This window comes from Diadema antillarum, unplaced genomic scaffold (genome assembly GCF_040938485.1).
Source record: "Diadema antillarum isolate AM-2024a unplaced genomic scaffold, OU_Dant_1.0 seq00000382_RagTag, whole genome shotgun sequence".
Classification (NCBI taxonomy): domain Eukaryota; kingdom Metazoa; phylum Echinodermata; class Echinoidea; order Diadematoida; family Diadematidae; genus Diadema; species Diadema antillarum.
The window spans coordinates 3,070,001-3,086,663 of NW_027271380.1; the positions used below are offsets into that span (position 1 = coordinate 3,070,001).

The window sequence follows — 16,663 nt, forward strand, 5'->3', positions numbered from 1 at the left end:
GAAGTAGGTGTAGTTTATGAATGTTAAATCGATGCTACCAAGCAATGAATCAATATAAAGAATAAATCAAATCAAATCAAACCAAATGACTAAACAGACCAAAAGAGACAAACTCAAGTCTTACCGGCAGTACAATGGACTGCTTCTTGAGATCAACTGGTGATGCCATGTCGTCTCCTTGGAGTCTTCGGCGCAAGAGCTCTAGGGATACTGCTACCAGGACGGCACCCAGCGTACCATACACTGCTGGTTCCCGTAGCACCTCTAGCACTGTGCTATCCCAAGGCATGATGGACGACACAGGTCACTCCAGGAGACGAGATAACCCAAAAAATATCTTTAAAAAAGACAGTGAGACAGAGAGAAAAAAACAACAACAACAGATTAGGGGACTATGAAACGCACACTTATACAAAGATATGTATGCAAATTAAGTGCTAATATTGATTATTTGCATTGAGTGAGATACCATATCTACAACAGAATCATTACTCCGCACTCCGTATTGTCGAGACATACATGTAAATTACAGTAGATTGTGGTGCCAAGCATGAACTTTAAGTCTTTTCAAATTGAAGAATCTAAATACCTCTGATCATACATGATCAGACACAATTAACCCTTTTAATACTGTGTCCACTGAGTTTCTCAGCCAGTGTAAAGGTTTTAATCTCCCAGTGCCCGATAATTTAAGGGCTTTAAGAAGGATAATTAACAGCAGTTAACTTTAACAGGAAAAGTCAAAACAGTTGACAGAAATAATCAATGTAACCAAGTCATGTATTACTGTATACGCTGAATATTTCGCGAGGTTTTTATTTTCGCAAATTTCACGAGTCAGGTGCTATTTGCGAAATTAAAGACACGCGAAAATATTGACTCTGAGTGATCTGTGTACAGTAAATCTACCAAGATCAATCTTATAGGCATGGACTACGACTTAATGCAGGGACTGTGGAACATTTTTTTTTTTTTTTTTTTGGGGGGGGGGGGGGGGGGAGGGGGTGTAGAATGAAGGGCCAATGTTACCTCCCCCCACCCCGATAATTTTTTCCCCCTAATTTTTATGCTTTCTTACCTAAAAACAAAGCCACTTCCTCCAACCATGGCATGCTCATTACTTGCACTCCACTTTACTGCTGATAAACATGGCCATAGCACTTTAAGGATTTATTGCACTTCTTCATCAATGCATCTAAGTATGTGTAGCCCCATTCTTGTCCTATCCTACCTGTGAAACTGGCATCAAGGAAACTGGTTGATCCTCTTACATGTACCTGCAAATTCTTAACCCTGTTCTCCAAAAGTTATCATACTACAAATATGCACAGGCAGGAACTGAACTAGTTTAGAAGCAAAGTGCGTTACTTTCTGCAATACAGTAGAAGGTATGTCTAGATTGATATCAAAGAAGACAAATTCACTAATATGCTTGGGTAAAATAGTGAAAAATGTTTTTTTTTCCCATTGAATAACAAATCAGTGGTAATGCCTTATCTAAAGCATGAAGTTTCCTCAATGTGTAATCATGTGGATTCAAGCGAGTACAGAAGGAATGAAGAAAGATTCATTGAAACTTTGAGGAAAATTAGGCAATCCGTTCAAAAGTTTACATGTATGAGCTTATACATTCTATTGCAAAGTTACAAGTTTTGGTTAATTCTACGGGCAACCCTTCCAAGATGGGCATTCTACAATAATATGTGCTGTCACTATAGTAGAATGAAATAAAAGAAACTGCAGACTTTGCATAGGAGACAAAGATTTTATGAAAGATTTTTTTTTTAATTAAAAAAAAATCTTTCATAAAATCTTTGTCTCCTATCTCAAAATTGCAGGAGGCAGGGCGAGTATTATTCACTCTGTATCTCAGTGAGAAATCAAGGATATTTTATTTTCATTAAGAGAAATGAAGATCAGTAAAACACATCATGGCAATTAAAAACACTCTTAGCATGGAATACTATCACACTAAAAATCAATTCTCTCTGAGAGAAAAAGCATGTTTAAGAACCTGTCTATAGTGGCCACCTGTCTGTAACTGCAACCTTTTTTGTCTCCCTTGGGTGGTCCCTATAGACAGGTTTGACTGTTAAGCTTAGAACTCTACAATGCTGCCACAATCCCATGTCATTATGATCTGTTGAGAACTTGATGTCCTCTGTCTGAAAGCTAGTGACAGATCCTTAAAGGGGAAGGCTAGTAACTGATCAGTGGGAATCAGTGGAAATGCTGGGAGATGATTGTTCCAATCCTTATGGGATTCATTCAAGAGTTCATTGTATATCTATTATTGTGTGAAAATGATTTGCTTCAGAATGGTCTTATATTCAAGTAATGTGCAGTTTAATGCTTCCAGGTTAGCGTCCCTGGTCAGTGACGGAGCATTAATCTGCACATTACTTGAATATGAGACCGTTCTGAAGCAAATCATTTTCACACAACAATAGATATACAATGAACTCTTGAATGAATCCCATAAGGATTGGAACAATCATCTCCCAACATTTCTACTGATTCCCACTGATCAGTTACTAGCCTTCCCCTTTAAAGGACAAGTTCACCTTCATAGACATGTGGGTTGAGTGAATGCAGCAATTAGTAGAACACATCACTGAGAGTTTGAGGAAAATCGGACAATCTGTTCAAAAGTTATGAATTTTTGAAGTTTCTGCTCAGTCACGGCTGGATGAAAAGACTACGTAAGCTTGTGATGTCACATGAGTACAACGATATAAAGAAAGAATAAAGAAAATTCAACATATTTCCATTTTTCTCGCATAACAAAAGAACACTTGACTTCTCTCTTTCAGAAGGCAGGGAGAATAATATTACCCTTATCATATGTCAGTAGCAAATGGAAGAAATGTGCACTTTATTAAAAAACTGAAGTTTTGTGAAATTCTCTTTTTATTTTCCTTATATAGTTGTATGCATGTGACATCACACACTGTAGTAGTCTTCTCTTCCAGCAGTGACTGTGCAGATACTTTAAATATTCATAACTTTTGAACGGATTGTCCGATTTTCCTCAAATCTTCACTGATGTGTTCCACTAATATTGCTGCATTCTCTCAAATCCTAATGTATATGAAGGTGGACTTGTCCTTTAACAAGAGCTTTCCCTGATAGGCTGGCTATGATTCAGTCAGATGGTACCTACTGTAGTATGCATCCAGATCTATCACAAACCAACTCACAATGACCACTACTTCAATGCTGAATCAAATCATCCACTTCAAAGCAACAAGTTAGGAGTTGTCCAAACTCTGTTCCATAGGTATAACTGAGTCCGAAGTAGATGAAGAAAAACTTCCCACATCAAAAAGACTCTCTAAAACTGTGACAATCCTACAGTCAGCAGGCATTACATACAGATTTGTAAGATCAGCAAGGGTAAGAAGAAGGAAAAGTCAAATGGGAATAAAGAAGGTAATTCTACCTTTGTACACCATCAAAAGGGCAGATTAATTATATCCCCTTTGTATATTAAATGAGCTTGTGATGCCCTGTGGAGGAATTTCAACAAATTTGCCATTAGGCTTTATAGTTTGAAGACAACTAGTACACTGCAACTGATCGACTCATTGCCCTACATAGACGTAAATAAGCACTGAATTGATCAGTGTTTTAGTGGTAGCCACGATAAAGAATCATCCATGGGCGTACATACTCGAGCAGGATTTGAACCTACGATCTCCTGATCTCCGGACAGGAGACATCTCCACTAAACCACCGAGCTTCCCCCTGGCAACAAGTGTGTTGGTTCTAATCCTTATAGCATGCAGCGGGTACTACGTAATGATTCAAATTCATGAAATTCTTCTGTTGAGATGTTTTCATGATAAATTTATTCATGAGATATAATTATTTGGAATCAACCAAACAGCAAGTATATGAATGAAGTATTATTTAATAAAGATTGGGTTGAAAAAGGTATTATTTATGTTAAACAGTTGACAGAAAATGAATCATGGAAAAATCATGAACACATATGTGAAATAATGAATTTGAATTCTTTATTCATATTGTTTCAATATGAAAGAATTAAAAAAGCATTGCCACAGGTTTGGTTTGATTATTTGTGTAAAAGGCAATGTACCTGAGATGTTTTGCTCAATCAAGAATTGTTTCAGATGAATACTGGGCATACAATTAAATTAATATCTTTAAAAACAAAATAGTTTTATTCGTTACTGCTTGATGAAAAGAAATGAGTTACATTGTAAGCATGATATATTCTTGGACAAAAATATTACATATATATATACACTGTCCCTCCAGAATTTGATTGGAAGGTGTTGTTTGATTTCAGGTTTGGAAAATTATTTAATAAAAAGATAAAGCAATATTCAATTTATTACATAGAATCTTACCTTTTAAAGAAAATTTAGTGAAATGGAAAATTACGTCTGACATGATTTGTAAGAAATGTAGCGCAGCTGAATCAATCAATTTGGCATGTTATGTTATATTGCTCAGATACGAAGTTATATTGGGAAAAAATAACAAATTTTATATGCACTTACAGTGTATTTTCATATTGATATTACTGTGGATGAGCGAATGGTATTAACAGGATTAAATGTAAGAGATAAATCTTTTGGTGCTGTTGAATTTGATGTTAGTTTATGCCAAATATACGATTTTTCGTTTGTATTTATGGCAATTATACAACAAAAGCAACGAATGTAGTATGCATTAAAGGATTATTGACAGATTTTAGACAAGAGCTCGTTATAAATTTGAAATTTTTGGTTAAAAAAGTTATTTGATTTCACAAAAAGACAACTTTATGAATTAGAACAGAAGTTGAATCAAAAGGAATTATATTTGATTAACTGTGGATGCAGAAATTAATATGTTGAGGTGATATAAAGTGATGTCACACTCATGAAGTATTTAGAAAATATTTGAAGTATATTTTCACTAACAGAGGAATCCAAATTCATGTGATGATATCATTTTGATACATATAATTGTTCGTACCCTTATTTTCTATGTTCTTACATGTTTCTCTCTGTATGTTTTTGTGAATTTTTTAGATAGAAATGAAATAAAGTCCCTTGAAGGAGGATAAAGAAAAAAGCAAACAAACAAACAAACATTTTTCTACCACAATCAGGCACTTACTACCTCCGCTGAGATTTTGGCAAATGTCCCTGTAGTGCCTTTTGGTAGCAACCACTCAACCCAGGCTCGGGTCAGAGCAGTCGTGTGCACTTGATTGTACAGCATGGCTGATCATGCCAAACAATGCCATTCCGCAAATGGAGAAAAGTGGGACAAATCAGGGGATCTAGATGCTGTATAGTCTATAAATCTAGATATATATCCCAGATCTATGAAAGCCATAAGGTTTCAAATTTATTGTCTGAAAGTGGACATGGAAACATGTAGATATTTCATTTCATTCATTTTCATTTTATTGTTTCTATATGGCACAATATAATCAACTCTGATCACTTTCAGAAGTGAACATATGATTCATAATAATTCATGGCTGATTTTGCACATGACAGGTAATCAAATCTTAGTGACAAAGAACGAAGACATAATGATAATAAACAAAAAGTCAAGGTACCATACAGGAGGATCCCCAGTAAGCCGAGCTTGATATTGGGGCCTCATATAAGTTATGTTGTCTGTACTAGGGTTTAGAGGGTTGAGAGAGAGTGTCTACTTTTTAAGAATGGTTAGGGTTGTATTTATGGTTAAATTGGTCATTTTTAGTCGAGGGACATTAGGGTCTACTCTACTCATTACTGGACATTAGAAAGTCCTTCAGAGAATGAAAGGTTGAAGAACAAAGGAAAAACGGGAGAAAGGGAAGACAAAAGATGCTATGCTGTGGAAATCGGCGCCGCCGGTGTATCAATCTTGCGTACATGCCGTTTGGCCGCATTCACGAGTATGAACTGTGGTCAGTGGAAGAAAGCCCCACTGCCGTGCTTATGTACCGGTGAACGCCACATGGTCGGTGGTGGGGCTGAATTCACGAGTACAATTGTATAAACAGGCAAGGCACTGTAGTATTTGTATGGACACGCAGCAGTAGTGGAGCCTATTTCACGAGTATGCCGAAGTCCGGATAAGAGAGGGCAAGATACTCTAGAATGTCTAAGTGTAGTAATCGAGGTTGGACTGTAGTGTCGATCTAGTGCATACCCAATTGTAGACCTGGATTGGCTACTAGTGTCGGTACACGGTAGTGAGCGGTAGCATCAGGTAGGTGCACTAGAGCTAGGTGGGAGGTAGCATCGAGTCGACGTCGTGTCGTCATCGACATCGTCTGTCAGACTCATAGTGTCATTGACCGAACGAAAGATCGGTGGTCTGCATCTGGTCGTCGGGAATATGTTCTGCGGAGACTGCGTCTGGCTTCATGGATCCCCTCCGGGGGAGAGCAATAACGTCAAAAAATAAAATGAAATAAAAGACTCCACCGGACAGACGGATCTTCTGTCTACGTCTGTCACGGCGGCGTCTGAATGATTGTTTCCTTCAAATTTTTCTATAGGTGGGACTAAGCCATTTATTATTCTGCAACACGACATACAGTATTTATCCACTACATTTCTAAACATATTTGCTCTGTCAATGGCGTCCACGCAAGTCTAAATATTAGTAATGAAATGACCAACGGAAATATTCAACTCACCTTACGAGATCTTGATTTGCAAGTCCTCTAACAAAAGTTCAGTTCTCCGTCTACAACTAGCTAGTGTAGTGTGTATGGACAGTGCAGTGATGAACGAAGAAGGTCACAGCAGCATGAGCACCGCACAAACACCACACACACCACACACAGCATACTACTAGTATTCAAGTACAAAGCGCTAAGCGAGGGAGCGCTCTTCAGATTGAGGGGATTGGACGGCACCCACTTTCCTAACACTTTCCTAACATTGCTAACGCTTTCCTAACACTTTCCTAACACTTTCCTAACATTCCTAACACTTTCCTAACGTTTCCGAACTTATGCCCCTGTGTCAAAACCTTATCTGCGCATGCGGATACGTCCGTCGCCCGTGAATGGCTGCATCACAGTACTGTATTTGCATATGTAAATTACAGTCTTCGTATCATCGTCGCTCTCTCTCGCGCAACCAACACGCGCGAGACTCGAAACCTGGAGCGAACTCTCGACAATCCTGGCCGCCGAGCGCCGCCCGGCGGCGCGGCGGCGGTTCCCGGCGGTGGTGGTGGTGCACGGTGAGGCAGGTGGATCGGTCGAACCTCTGTCTGATGTTTCTTGCGAATGCCAGTTCGAGAAAAGTTACTTCCTTCTAAGGTAAAGGTGAGTAAGAATCTCATAAAACTAATTGAACGTGTGTAGGGAAATACCCGGGTGATGATAGAGCATTTGTGAGGAAATGTTGATGTTGGAGTTACTTTCTCAAGCACGCGTCAACGCTTATTGTCGTGCTTTGCGTACATAGATATCTACAGAATGAAGTATAGATGACGACCATGGGTGGATGTGCGCCAGGTCTCGTTCCAGGCGTCCAGACATTTTGTCGAGATTAAATGTCTAATCTCAGAAACGGTAGGAGGGATCATGATGGTTATGTAATCTTTTTTTAGACTTTTCTTCGCGAGAGAGTCTGCACAATCATTACCTTTTAGACCACAATGTGAGGGGATCCAGACTAGGGAAAGAGAAAATCCATTAGATAATAAATGTGAACATTTCAATAAAATATCGCAAGTTAGGTCGTGTTTATTTGAGGAATAGTTTTCTAATAAAGACAGAGCGCTGAGGGAGTCTGAAAATATTGCAGCTTTCTGTGGAGAAGAAGTTTCTAGCCAGGTTAGAGCTTCTAAAATTGCAGTGAGTTCAGCACGGCATATGGAAATGCGGGAGATTCTTTCGTAGATTTTTATTTCGTGGCGGGGAATATAAATCCCAATGCCAACCCTGTTGCTGGTGGGGTCGTGAGAGCCGTCTGTGTAGAGATGAAGGTGTTTAGCATAGGTAGTGTTGATAATCTGGAGAGCAGTTTGTCTTTGCATTTCAGGGTGGGACGTCTTTGTGCAGTGGTCATGAATGGAGAGGTCGATTGTAGGAAATAATATTGACCATGGCGGACACGGGCAGTCAGATAGCGGGATGAGTTTGCTGAAAGTGGGAAATAAATGTGAAGTGCGGAGGGCAAACGGTTTTTTGTGTTCAGGCCATTTGACAGTGGCAAACTGCCAGCAGTCCGAGATGGCGGCCCGGGCTTGGTGAGTGGTGGAGAGAGAAAACAGATAAGCACAGTAGTTGAAAGCGGCCCTCTCACGGCGTATATCTAAGGGAGCTTCGTGGCATTCCACTTGGAGAGAGTGTAGTGGGGTGGAGGGGAGAGCACCAGTGGCTATACGTAGGGCGTGGCCTTGAACTGAGTCCAGCTTCTTGGCAAGTGTTGGGGAAATGGAATTGTAGATTTCACATGAATAATCAAGGTGGGGGCGAACTAATGAACGATCAGCGTGTCTATGGCCAAGGCTTTTATATGGCATGCTGTCACTGTAAAGGGAATTTTGGAGTAGGTGAAGTAAAGCAGATGATGGGTCTACCAATTTTGGGCATGTGGCAGTAACAACAACGACTTGTTGTCACTACTATTAATACTAATTTGACTTTTAGGTCAGGACAAGGGTGACGCACTGGCTGATTGTCATTTAGCATTGCGCACAAAGTCACACAGTCTAGCCTCAACCAGTTCTCTATGACCGGTGTATGACAAGTAGGGTTACTAATAGACAATTTATATGTCACCGGAGTCTAATATTGTAGATTAAGTGTGGTTGATTGATGAATGTTACATTCTGTCCTTTGTCTCATTATAATGACGACAGAGGAGGAGAGCTGGGTCTGGGACCCTAGCTTTAGAAACTATACCGAACAGATTAAGAACAGTTGTTAAAGGGAAATGTTATCACTAATAACAGAAATGCAGCAGAGAGAAGAACATTGGTGAAGAGAATTATGGTTGAGATGAAACAAGGGTATAATGTTAACAGAAATAGGAAGGATGATGAGGTAAAGGAAGTTATACAATTAGCCAGTTGGTGATCCCTTACAGTGACAAAATCAAATTGTTGTCACTTCAAATTTGAAGGTTGAGGATGGTCGTGGTAAGCTGGCTGATAGTCATCTGTCACCCAAAGTCTTACAATCTAGCCTCTACTACATGTAGTTCTCTCTGTATGACAAGTATGTCTACAAGTATGTTTGTCAACACAGTTCTTTTCACATACAGTGTAACATCAATGTTCTGTTCTGTGTAAGGTAAACTTCCATTTCAGCATACCGTATACATAATTGTACATGTTTCTTCTTCTCTAGTCTTATTTTTTTTTTTTTTTGGTATCTCGTATGTTGTTCTTTGTTTCTCGTCTAGTCCCTCTCTCTCATGCCATGAATAGTAATTACAATGAAGATGACGGTGATGATAATGATAGCAATAAATTGTTAAAACTATTATTATTGAATTCATTTAATTGATTGAGGCCAATTTAGGCTATTTATTCAGCAAAATAAAACACAAAACATACAATATTATAATAGTGGCATTTATGATGAGAGCCAGGCAGCCTTCAAAGCATCTTGTGCTTATACAGTAGGATGCCTACACAGGAAAATATTTGGCAACATTACAAATAATTCTGTGTGAAATCGAGTAGATAAAACAAGACACCATCACATACACTCACACGCACAACACATACACTCACATGCAGTAAGACAGGATAGAAAGTATGTTGTCTAGTCAATCATGGGTAACTGTTAAAAAAAGTAGCACTTCAGTAAGCACTGAAATGTAGAAAGAGTTGTGCTATATATTTCAAAGCGGTACTTTTACACCTCCCCCCCCCCCCCCTTATGGAATTCCTGGATCCGCTCCTGAGTACAATGTAACTCAGGACAGTATAAGTATGCTATTAAAAAGGTCAAACCTTCTACCGTTTTCTCTTCTGTTGTCTACAGACTACTACAGTTCAGCATGCAAAATGACCAAGACTGGGAAGCCGTACAGCTGTTGAGACCATATTATGAGATTGTGTGCAAGAGGACAATATCGGTTTGGTGTAGGCCAATCACCAGGTGGAAAAAAAGTGGAAGGAGGTGAAAAAGAGGATTGACGCCTGTCACCTTCATGGTTCCATCTGAAGAAGCAAGCTGTTGGTGTGTTTGGAGCTGTGCTGGCCTGCAAACATCAATAGGCCCTACCACGAGGTAAGTTTTTTGTTTTGTTTTTTTGTTACCTCCACCAAGGGAGGAGGTTATGTTTTCGTTACGGTTTGTTTGCTTGTTAGTTTGTCCGTGTGCAACATACAACTCAAAAAGTAGTTAACGGTTTGGATTAAACTTGCAGGAAAGGTTTAGAATGACACAAGTAACAAATGATTAACTTTTGGTAGTGATCCGAGAATTGTGGGGGAATTTATGAAGGATTTTTTATATTTTGGCAGGTAGGGTCAATGAACTTGGGAGTTCAGGCTGCACGTATTTGAGGTTTACATGCGCGCACTAAAGTGCGTGGTCTAGTTTCTGCTAGGGCTAGGCTCGCCATGCAGCTGAGGGTTTATGACGTAACAAAGGCTTTTATATTGGGAAATCTGGCGACATTCAGCACACAATGCTATAAGTACATATGGGTGGATGGAAGAACAAGATCAGTGGTGGAAATGAGCTGCATGCTTGGCGGAGGTCTGCGCTCTCAGTGCTTTTCTAGTTTTATTTTGCTTTGTTTTTGTTTTTGTTTGTTTGTTTTTTTTTTTTTGGGGGGGGGGAATAACACCCAGAAAGTCCCCTGAGTTGTCAGATTAAATATTTCCATCATGTTTTGCAAAACATAGCTGTACATGTGATGCAGAGTTCATACAGACTGTTGTAAATGTCCAATACATTATATATTAGGTTCAGAGATTGTTTGCTGGGGAATTTAAAGTGATGCAATATTGGAAAGAAGTGAAGAAAGTCTAATTTCAGCTGCAGCCTCTAGATCATATTATGTATGATGAAAAAGAATAGAAGTCGGTTAAAAAAGTCCAAATAAAACATTGAAATTGGTGAAATACTTTGTGCACACTAAACTGTACCAATTTTGAAGTCATTCATCTTAGAAGTCATGCCTTAGACCTAATCTTTTTGTACCAGCAAGTTCTTGTCCAAAATGTGTTATTGCGATTCTACATGATAAACTATTTGAATGTGGAAATTACAATTTGACTTTTGGTATGACTTTCAGCCCAGGACTGTAATAATGTATCGGAGAGATGAGAGTGATTGTACCTCGGAGTGGACATGAATTTAGTGTTAGTCTGTCTTTGAATGCTATTTTTTTTTTTCAGTTATGAACTAAGCTCCAAGTATGCCTTTGAAATGAAATTCTGACCCTCAGCCTACAATTTTAAGCCTCCGCCACAAAGTGTTGCCGGAGGCATTATGTTTTCAGGTTGTCTGTCCTTCCGTCCGTCCGTCCGTCCTTCTGTCTGGGACATCATGAATTTTGTGGACAGCGTAACAAAAAAAAAAACCTTTGAGGCATCCTAATAAGACTTGGTATGTATATGCATGAGTGAACGAAGTTGTGCCGATTAACTTTTAGGTGCTCATGCTCAAGGTCAAAGATCAAAAGGTCAAGGTCAAATGGCCCAAAAATTTCACTATTTTTCCCTTATCTATGCAATGCCTGAAGGTTTTTCTTTAAACTTGATGCAAACATGTGATACCAAATAAAGATTCTCCAGAGAGTTTGGAATTATGAGGTCAAAGTTCAAAGGTGAGAGGTCAAGTTAAAATGTTGAAATTTCACCCTTTTTTCTCCATATCTTGGAAATGGTTTACGGCATCTTCATAGAATGTAATTACATCTATGCATGTACTTACTAGCAGTGATCATCTAGGGAATGTAGGGATCATGGGTCAAAGGTCAGGGGTCGACGATCAAGGTCAACTCAAAATTTCATTTGTTCCCTCATATTTCTGCGATATTTCCAAGATTTTTCTTGAAACTTGATATATTGCCCAATAGAGATTTTCTAGGAAGTTTCTTGCCCAAAGGTCAAGTGAAAGTGCTAAATTTCACTTCTTCTTTTTTTCCATATCTCGAAAGTGACTCATGATATCATCATGAAACTTAGTACATTATTACTGCATGTTCTACCTGACGGTGATTCTCTCGGAATTTTAGGGTCATAGGGTCTAAGGTCCAGGGTCAAAGGCCAAGTAAGAATGCAAAAATTGTAGTATTTAATACATGAATTGCACTTTTTCTCCATACTTTGAAAGTTACTAAATGCATAGTCTTATAAAAGTGTCAAAAGTCAAGTAAAGATTCTCAAATCCCCAAATACAATTATACCTGCACTCTCAGGCAGTATAGCCATCCATCCGATTAAAGCTAGTTCAAGGAAAGTGAACATTCAACACACTTGTGACAAACCTGTCATTCTAATATTTTGCCAGTTATGTGAAACTGTAATCACACATTGTCAAGATGTTGTACTATAGACCTATTAGGAGAACGATGCATTATGGCAGAGGCATACCAGTCGCCATAGCGACATTTCTAGTTGTTGTTGTTTGTTTGTTTGTTTGGGGAAGTGAATTGTGTGCTACAGTGTTCAGGTTTGTCCCATGGATTCAATTGGAACTCTTTTCCTGTTAAATAGATATCAAGAAGTCCTTGTAATTTGCGACAAAGAATGAACCATCTGATTACATTAAATCAGCACAATAACAACAGTAACATACATAGCTATCAAAAATATTTTACCCATTTGAAAGATTTTTTTCTTCTTCTCTCCAGTTATCTAGGTCTAATGGTTACAGCAGTTTGTTATTATCCTTCTTTAAATTTGAATTTTTATGGTCATGACAAGTATGTGGAGGTGTATTACATTGGAATTTACATTTATTTTTCTCACAAACAGCCGACTAAGAAAAGCAGTGAAGGCATTTCACCTGTGACAAGCATCTCATCATCTGCAGCAACAAGGCATCCAGCAACTGAGTCAGTGTCAGCATGTGCTCGGCTTCCATTACCTGCTCAACCTCAACAATCTGCTCGGCTTCAACAACCTGCATCTTCCGAGCAACAGTATTCAAACTAGGCAGCAATAGAATGTGGCCTGTGTCACTGAAATATCTTAGTCAAAGACTTTGCAGAGCATCATGACTGCACCATGCACAGGTGTCTTGCCAGATATGTGGCAGAATGTGTCGTGTCCAAGTAGAAGAGACGCTAACTCAAGATATTGAACAGCACGCAACAACACAATCTTTGCCAGCTCTTCCAAGACATTCAGCAATGTATGGTTAGTATCATAATCGATGATTGTCTATTGGCTGATAAATTTTGTACAAAAGTTAAGTGAAACGTATCCAAATTCCAAATTTCTTTCCTCCATCGTAAATGAACATGCTTGAAATGCTTGTAGAATTGTGGGACAATATTGACATATGTGTATTTTTTAACAGCTACACAAATTTACCGTAAAATTTGTGGAAGACAATTGATGCATCATTAATTTTGAACTAAGGTCACATGCTCATCATACAAGTGATAAACTGAATTATACTTCTAAGAACTATGTGAATTAGTGTTGACCAGATTCTTTGAGTGATGCAGTATTCAAATTCATGAACTTCCTCTGTCGAAATGTTTTATTTGAATAATTATGCAGTACCCTCTGCATGCTATAAGGATTAGGACCACCACTTGCTGTCTGGCATTTATAAGCTCTGTAGTCTAGTGGAGATGATGCCTGTCAGTAGATCAGGAGGCCGTTGGTTCAAATCCTGCTTGAGTACATTATGCCCATGATTTCTATTATTATGGCTGCTGGCAAAACACTGATCAGTTCAGTGCTTATTTATGTAGGTGTAGGGCCATTTGTCTGTCAGTTGCAATGGAAGCATCTCGACGGAAGAATTTCATTAATTTGAATAATTGAGCAGTATCCGCTGCATGCCATAAGGATCAGAACCACCACTTGCTGTCGGGCGAAAGCTCAGTGGTCTAGTGGAGATGACGCCTGTCCGAAGATCAGAAGGTCGTAGATTCAAATCCTGCTTGAGTACATATGCCCATAATGTCTTTTTGTCATGGCTACTACTAAAAGACACTGATTAGTTCAGTGCTTATTGAAATTGGTGTAGAGCAATTTGTCAATCAATTGCAATGATGCTGAATTTTAATGTTGATAAGCAATGATTTCCCAGACATAGCTTTGTATGAATAAGTCTTAGAATAGTGAACAAAATAGATTGTATTTTTTTTATACTTGTCAGCTGTGCATGATACACATGAGATATTGAGATACGTGTCTGTGAAAATATTCTGCATTGTTTGTTTTGTCATGCAGGAAAGACACGGCCCCCTGCCACAGTATCTCAGCCCCCTGCGGAAGAATCTGAACCCACTGATGAAGAATCTGTGCCGTGCCCCCTGCTGAAGAATCTGTACCTCCTGCTGAAGATTTATTTTGACACCGCAATTTTTCAAGTATATTTGTTAATACTTACTATATAGAAAAGTCAAAATAAAAAGTTGCCCATTTAGAATTCATGTAAAAGTTTAGAGCTTAAAATCTGATACACACACAAAAAAGAAAAAAAAATTATTGTATGTAACTAGCATAATGAGCATAATTACTAGAAAAAAAAAATGTTTTGGGAAAAATTACCTCTTCATTCTTGGAGATTATGCGATAGGCAACATGCCTGGCAATTTTCACCGTGATAGTTTGATCGATGGCCGTAAGGAGGAGCCCAAACAACCCTCTCCCCTATTTTCCCCATGGTCGGGCGATTGGAGGTCATGATCTGAGGAGTGGGACAAATAAGCCCCACCCCCACCCTTGGATTAGGAAGGGTTAAATGTGAGTTGTGTATCACAGAATATTTGCATATAACATCTTATATGACAGTGACATGTTGTCATGATACCCTCATCGTAAAAGATTTTGGGTTGTCTTTTCAAACTTGTTTTAGCACACTTGCATGAACTAGCAGTAATCTTTCATGATTAATATGATTAACCTGAGAAAATGAAACCTTGTGAAAGGTGACAATGGCTCTTGATATCTTTAAATGTACTAAACTTTTATTATAGTTTTAAGCAATAATATTCAGTACCAGCAAAGTCATGGGTTTTTTCCATCAGGACAACATCATGCCAACTCAAAAATACTGTACATGGTCTAGTGTGTGAAAAGGTCACATAATTTCCAGGGGTCGCACTAAACTTTTTTTTTAACTAGCCAGGCGGACTACTTAGAATCAATTTTGACACTGAAGCAATATTTTGGCTAGCCAGACGGACTAGTTACTTCAGAATTTTATGATTTTTAGCTAGTCCGACATGATTTTGGGTGGCCAATGGCCAGCGGACCATCGCCAATTTCGAACCCTGAATTTCACTCAGAATGTAAGGACTGGTATTTGGTTGGGTTATTTTTCTGTAATGAATATTTGCAGATGACTTCAAGAGAGCAGAGCTCTCCCAGCCCCCCCCCCCCCCCCCCCCTTGCAATTCAGTATACAAAACTGTAAGGTTGGGTGTTTTTGTTTTTGTTTTTTAAAGAAAAAAAAATGTATGCATAATGTCACCATTTGCTGAAAAAACACTTTAAAAAACTGCGCAAAAGGCATATTTTTGGTAAATTTGGTTGATGAAAAAATTGTAATCATTTTGTTTTTGTTTTGTTTTTTATCATGCCTCCACCACAAATTGTAACCAGAGACATATTGTTTTGGGGCTGTCCATCCCTCCTTCCATCAGTCCGTAATCAGTTGTGTGGACAGCATAACTTAACCCTATTTTGATTGGTGGGGGGGGGGGGGTCAAATTGACCCCCCCCCCACATTTCGCGCCACGATTCCGCAACGCGCAAAGATTTTGCCGCGTCGTTTCATGACTTTTTTCATTGAAGTCTCTCGCATATTTTGAGACCAAATTTGTGACGTCTGGGTACACCGTTCTGAAGTTACGTAATGTTTTGCATATGCATGTCAACCCAAAAACAACTCGAATTTGTGATATCGTGTGCAAATCCAATGCAAATTGTGTTTTTTGGTTGAATTGATATAAATTAGATTAATTCAACTTTTAACATTGAAATCAATCAATTCTAATAAAGACAAGTTTGAAAAAGTGCCTGCAACAAATTTTGGCGAAAAAAAAATAGACAACAAAAGGTCGAAAAAACAGTGAAATACATTAGAAATTAACAAAACAATAAAAAACAAAAGAAACTGATGTTGATTGTGCTATTTTTTTACAAGAAAATTGTTTCATATGTCTTGAGAAACTGAGAGACAAAAATTTAGCAATCCTTCAGTCTTTTTAATGGAGTTATAGGTGAAAATATGATTTCATGCATAAATTTGCATAATTAATTTACTAAAAATAGAAAATCAAAATTCTTCTATTGTATAACAATGTAATCTTGTAGTTGACATCCGGCTCTATGTTCAGGCAAAATTCTGCGGCGATCGCGCGATCAGCGGCCGAGATCTGAAGGGGGGGTAAAAAACTTGGTCTCAAATAGCCCAGTTAAAATAGGGTTAAAGGGAACCCAACCCAAAGAGCAATGTGGATTGAGTGATAGCAGCAACATTAGTAGAATACATTAGGTCAATTCCACGGAAAGGTTGCATTTTATG

General features: G+C 38.5%; 1 protein-coding gene across 1 annotated transcript in view; it reads right to left on the reverse strand.

Annotated features, from left to right (window-relative positions):
• LOC139731616 (long-chain-fatty-acid--CoA ligase 1-like) overlaps window positions 1–6,749 on the reverse strand; it is a 42,032-nt gene extending 35,283 nt beyond the window's left edge. The window contains exons 1-2 of the mRNA XM_071642506.1: window positions 6,662–6,749; window positions 125–337 (exon numbers count right to left, since the gene is read on the reverse strand). Of these exons, the coding sequence (XP_071498607.1) occupies window positions 125–289 (165 nt within the window). The 5' untranslated portion in view covers window positions 290–337; window positions 6,662–6,749. The remainder of the gene's footprint in view (window positions 1–124; window positions 338–6,661) is intronic.
• Window positions 6,750–16,663: the final 9,914 nt, after the last annotated feature.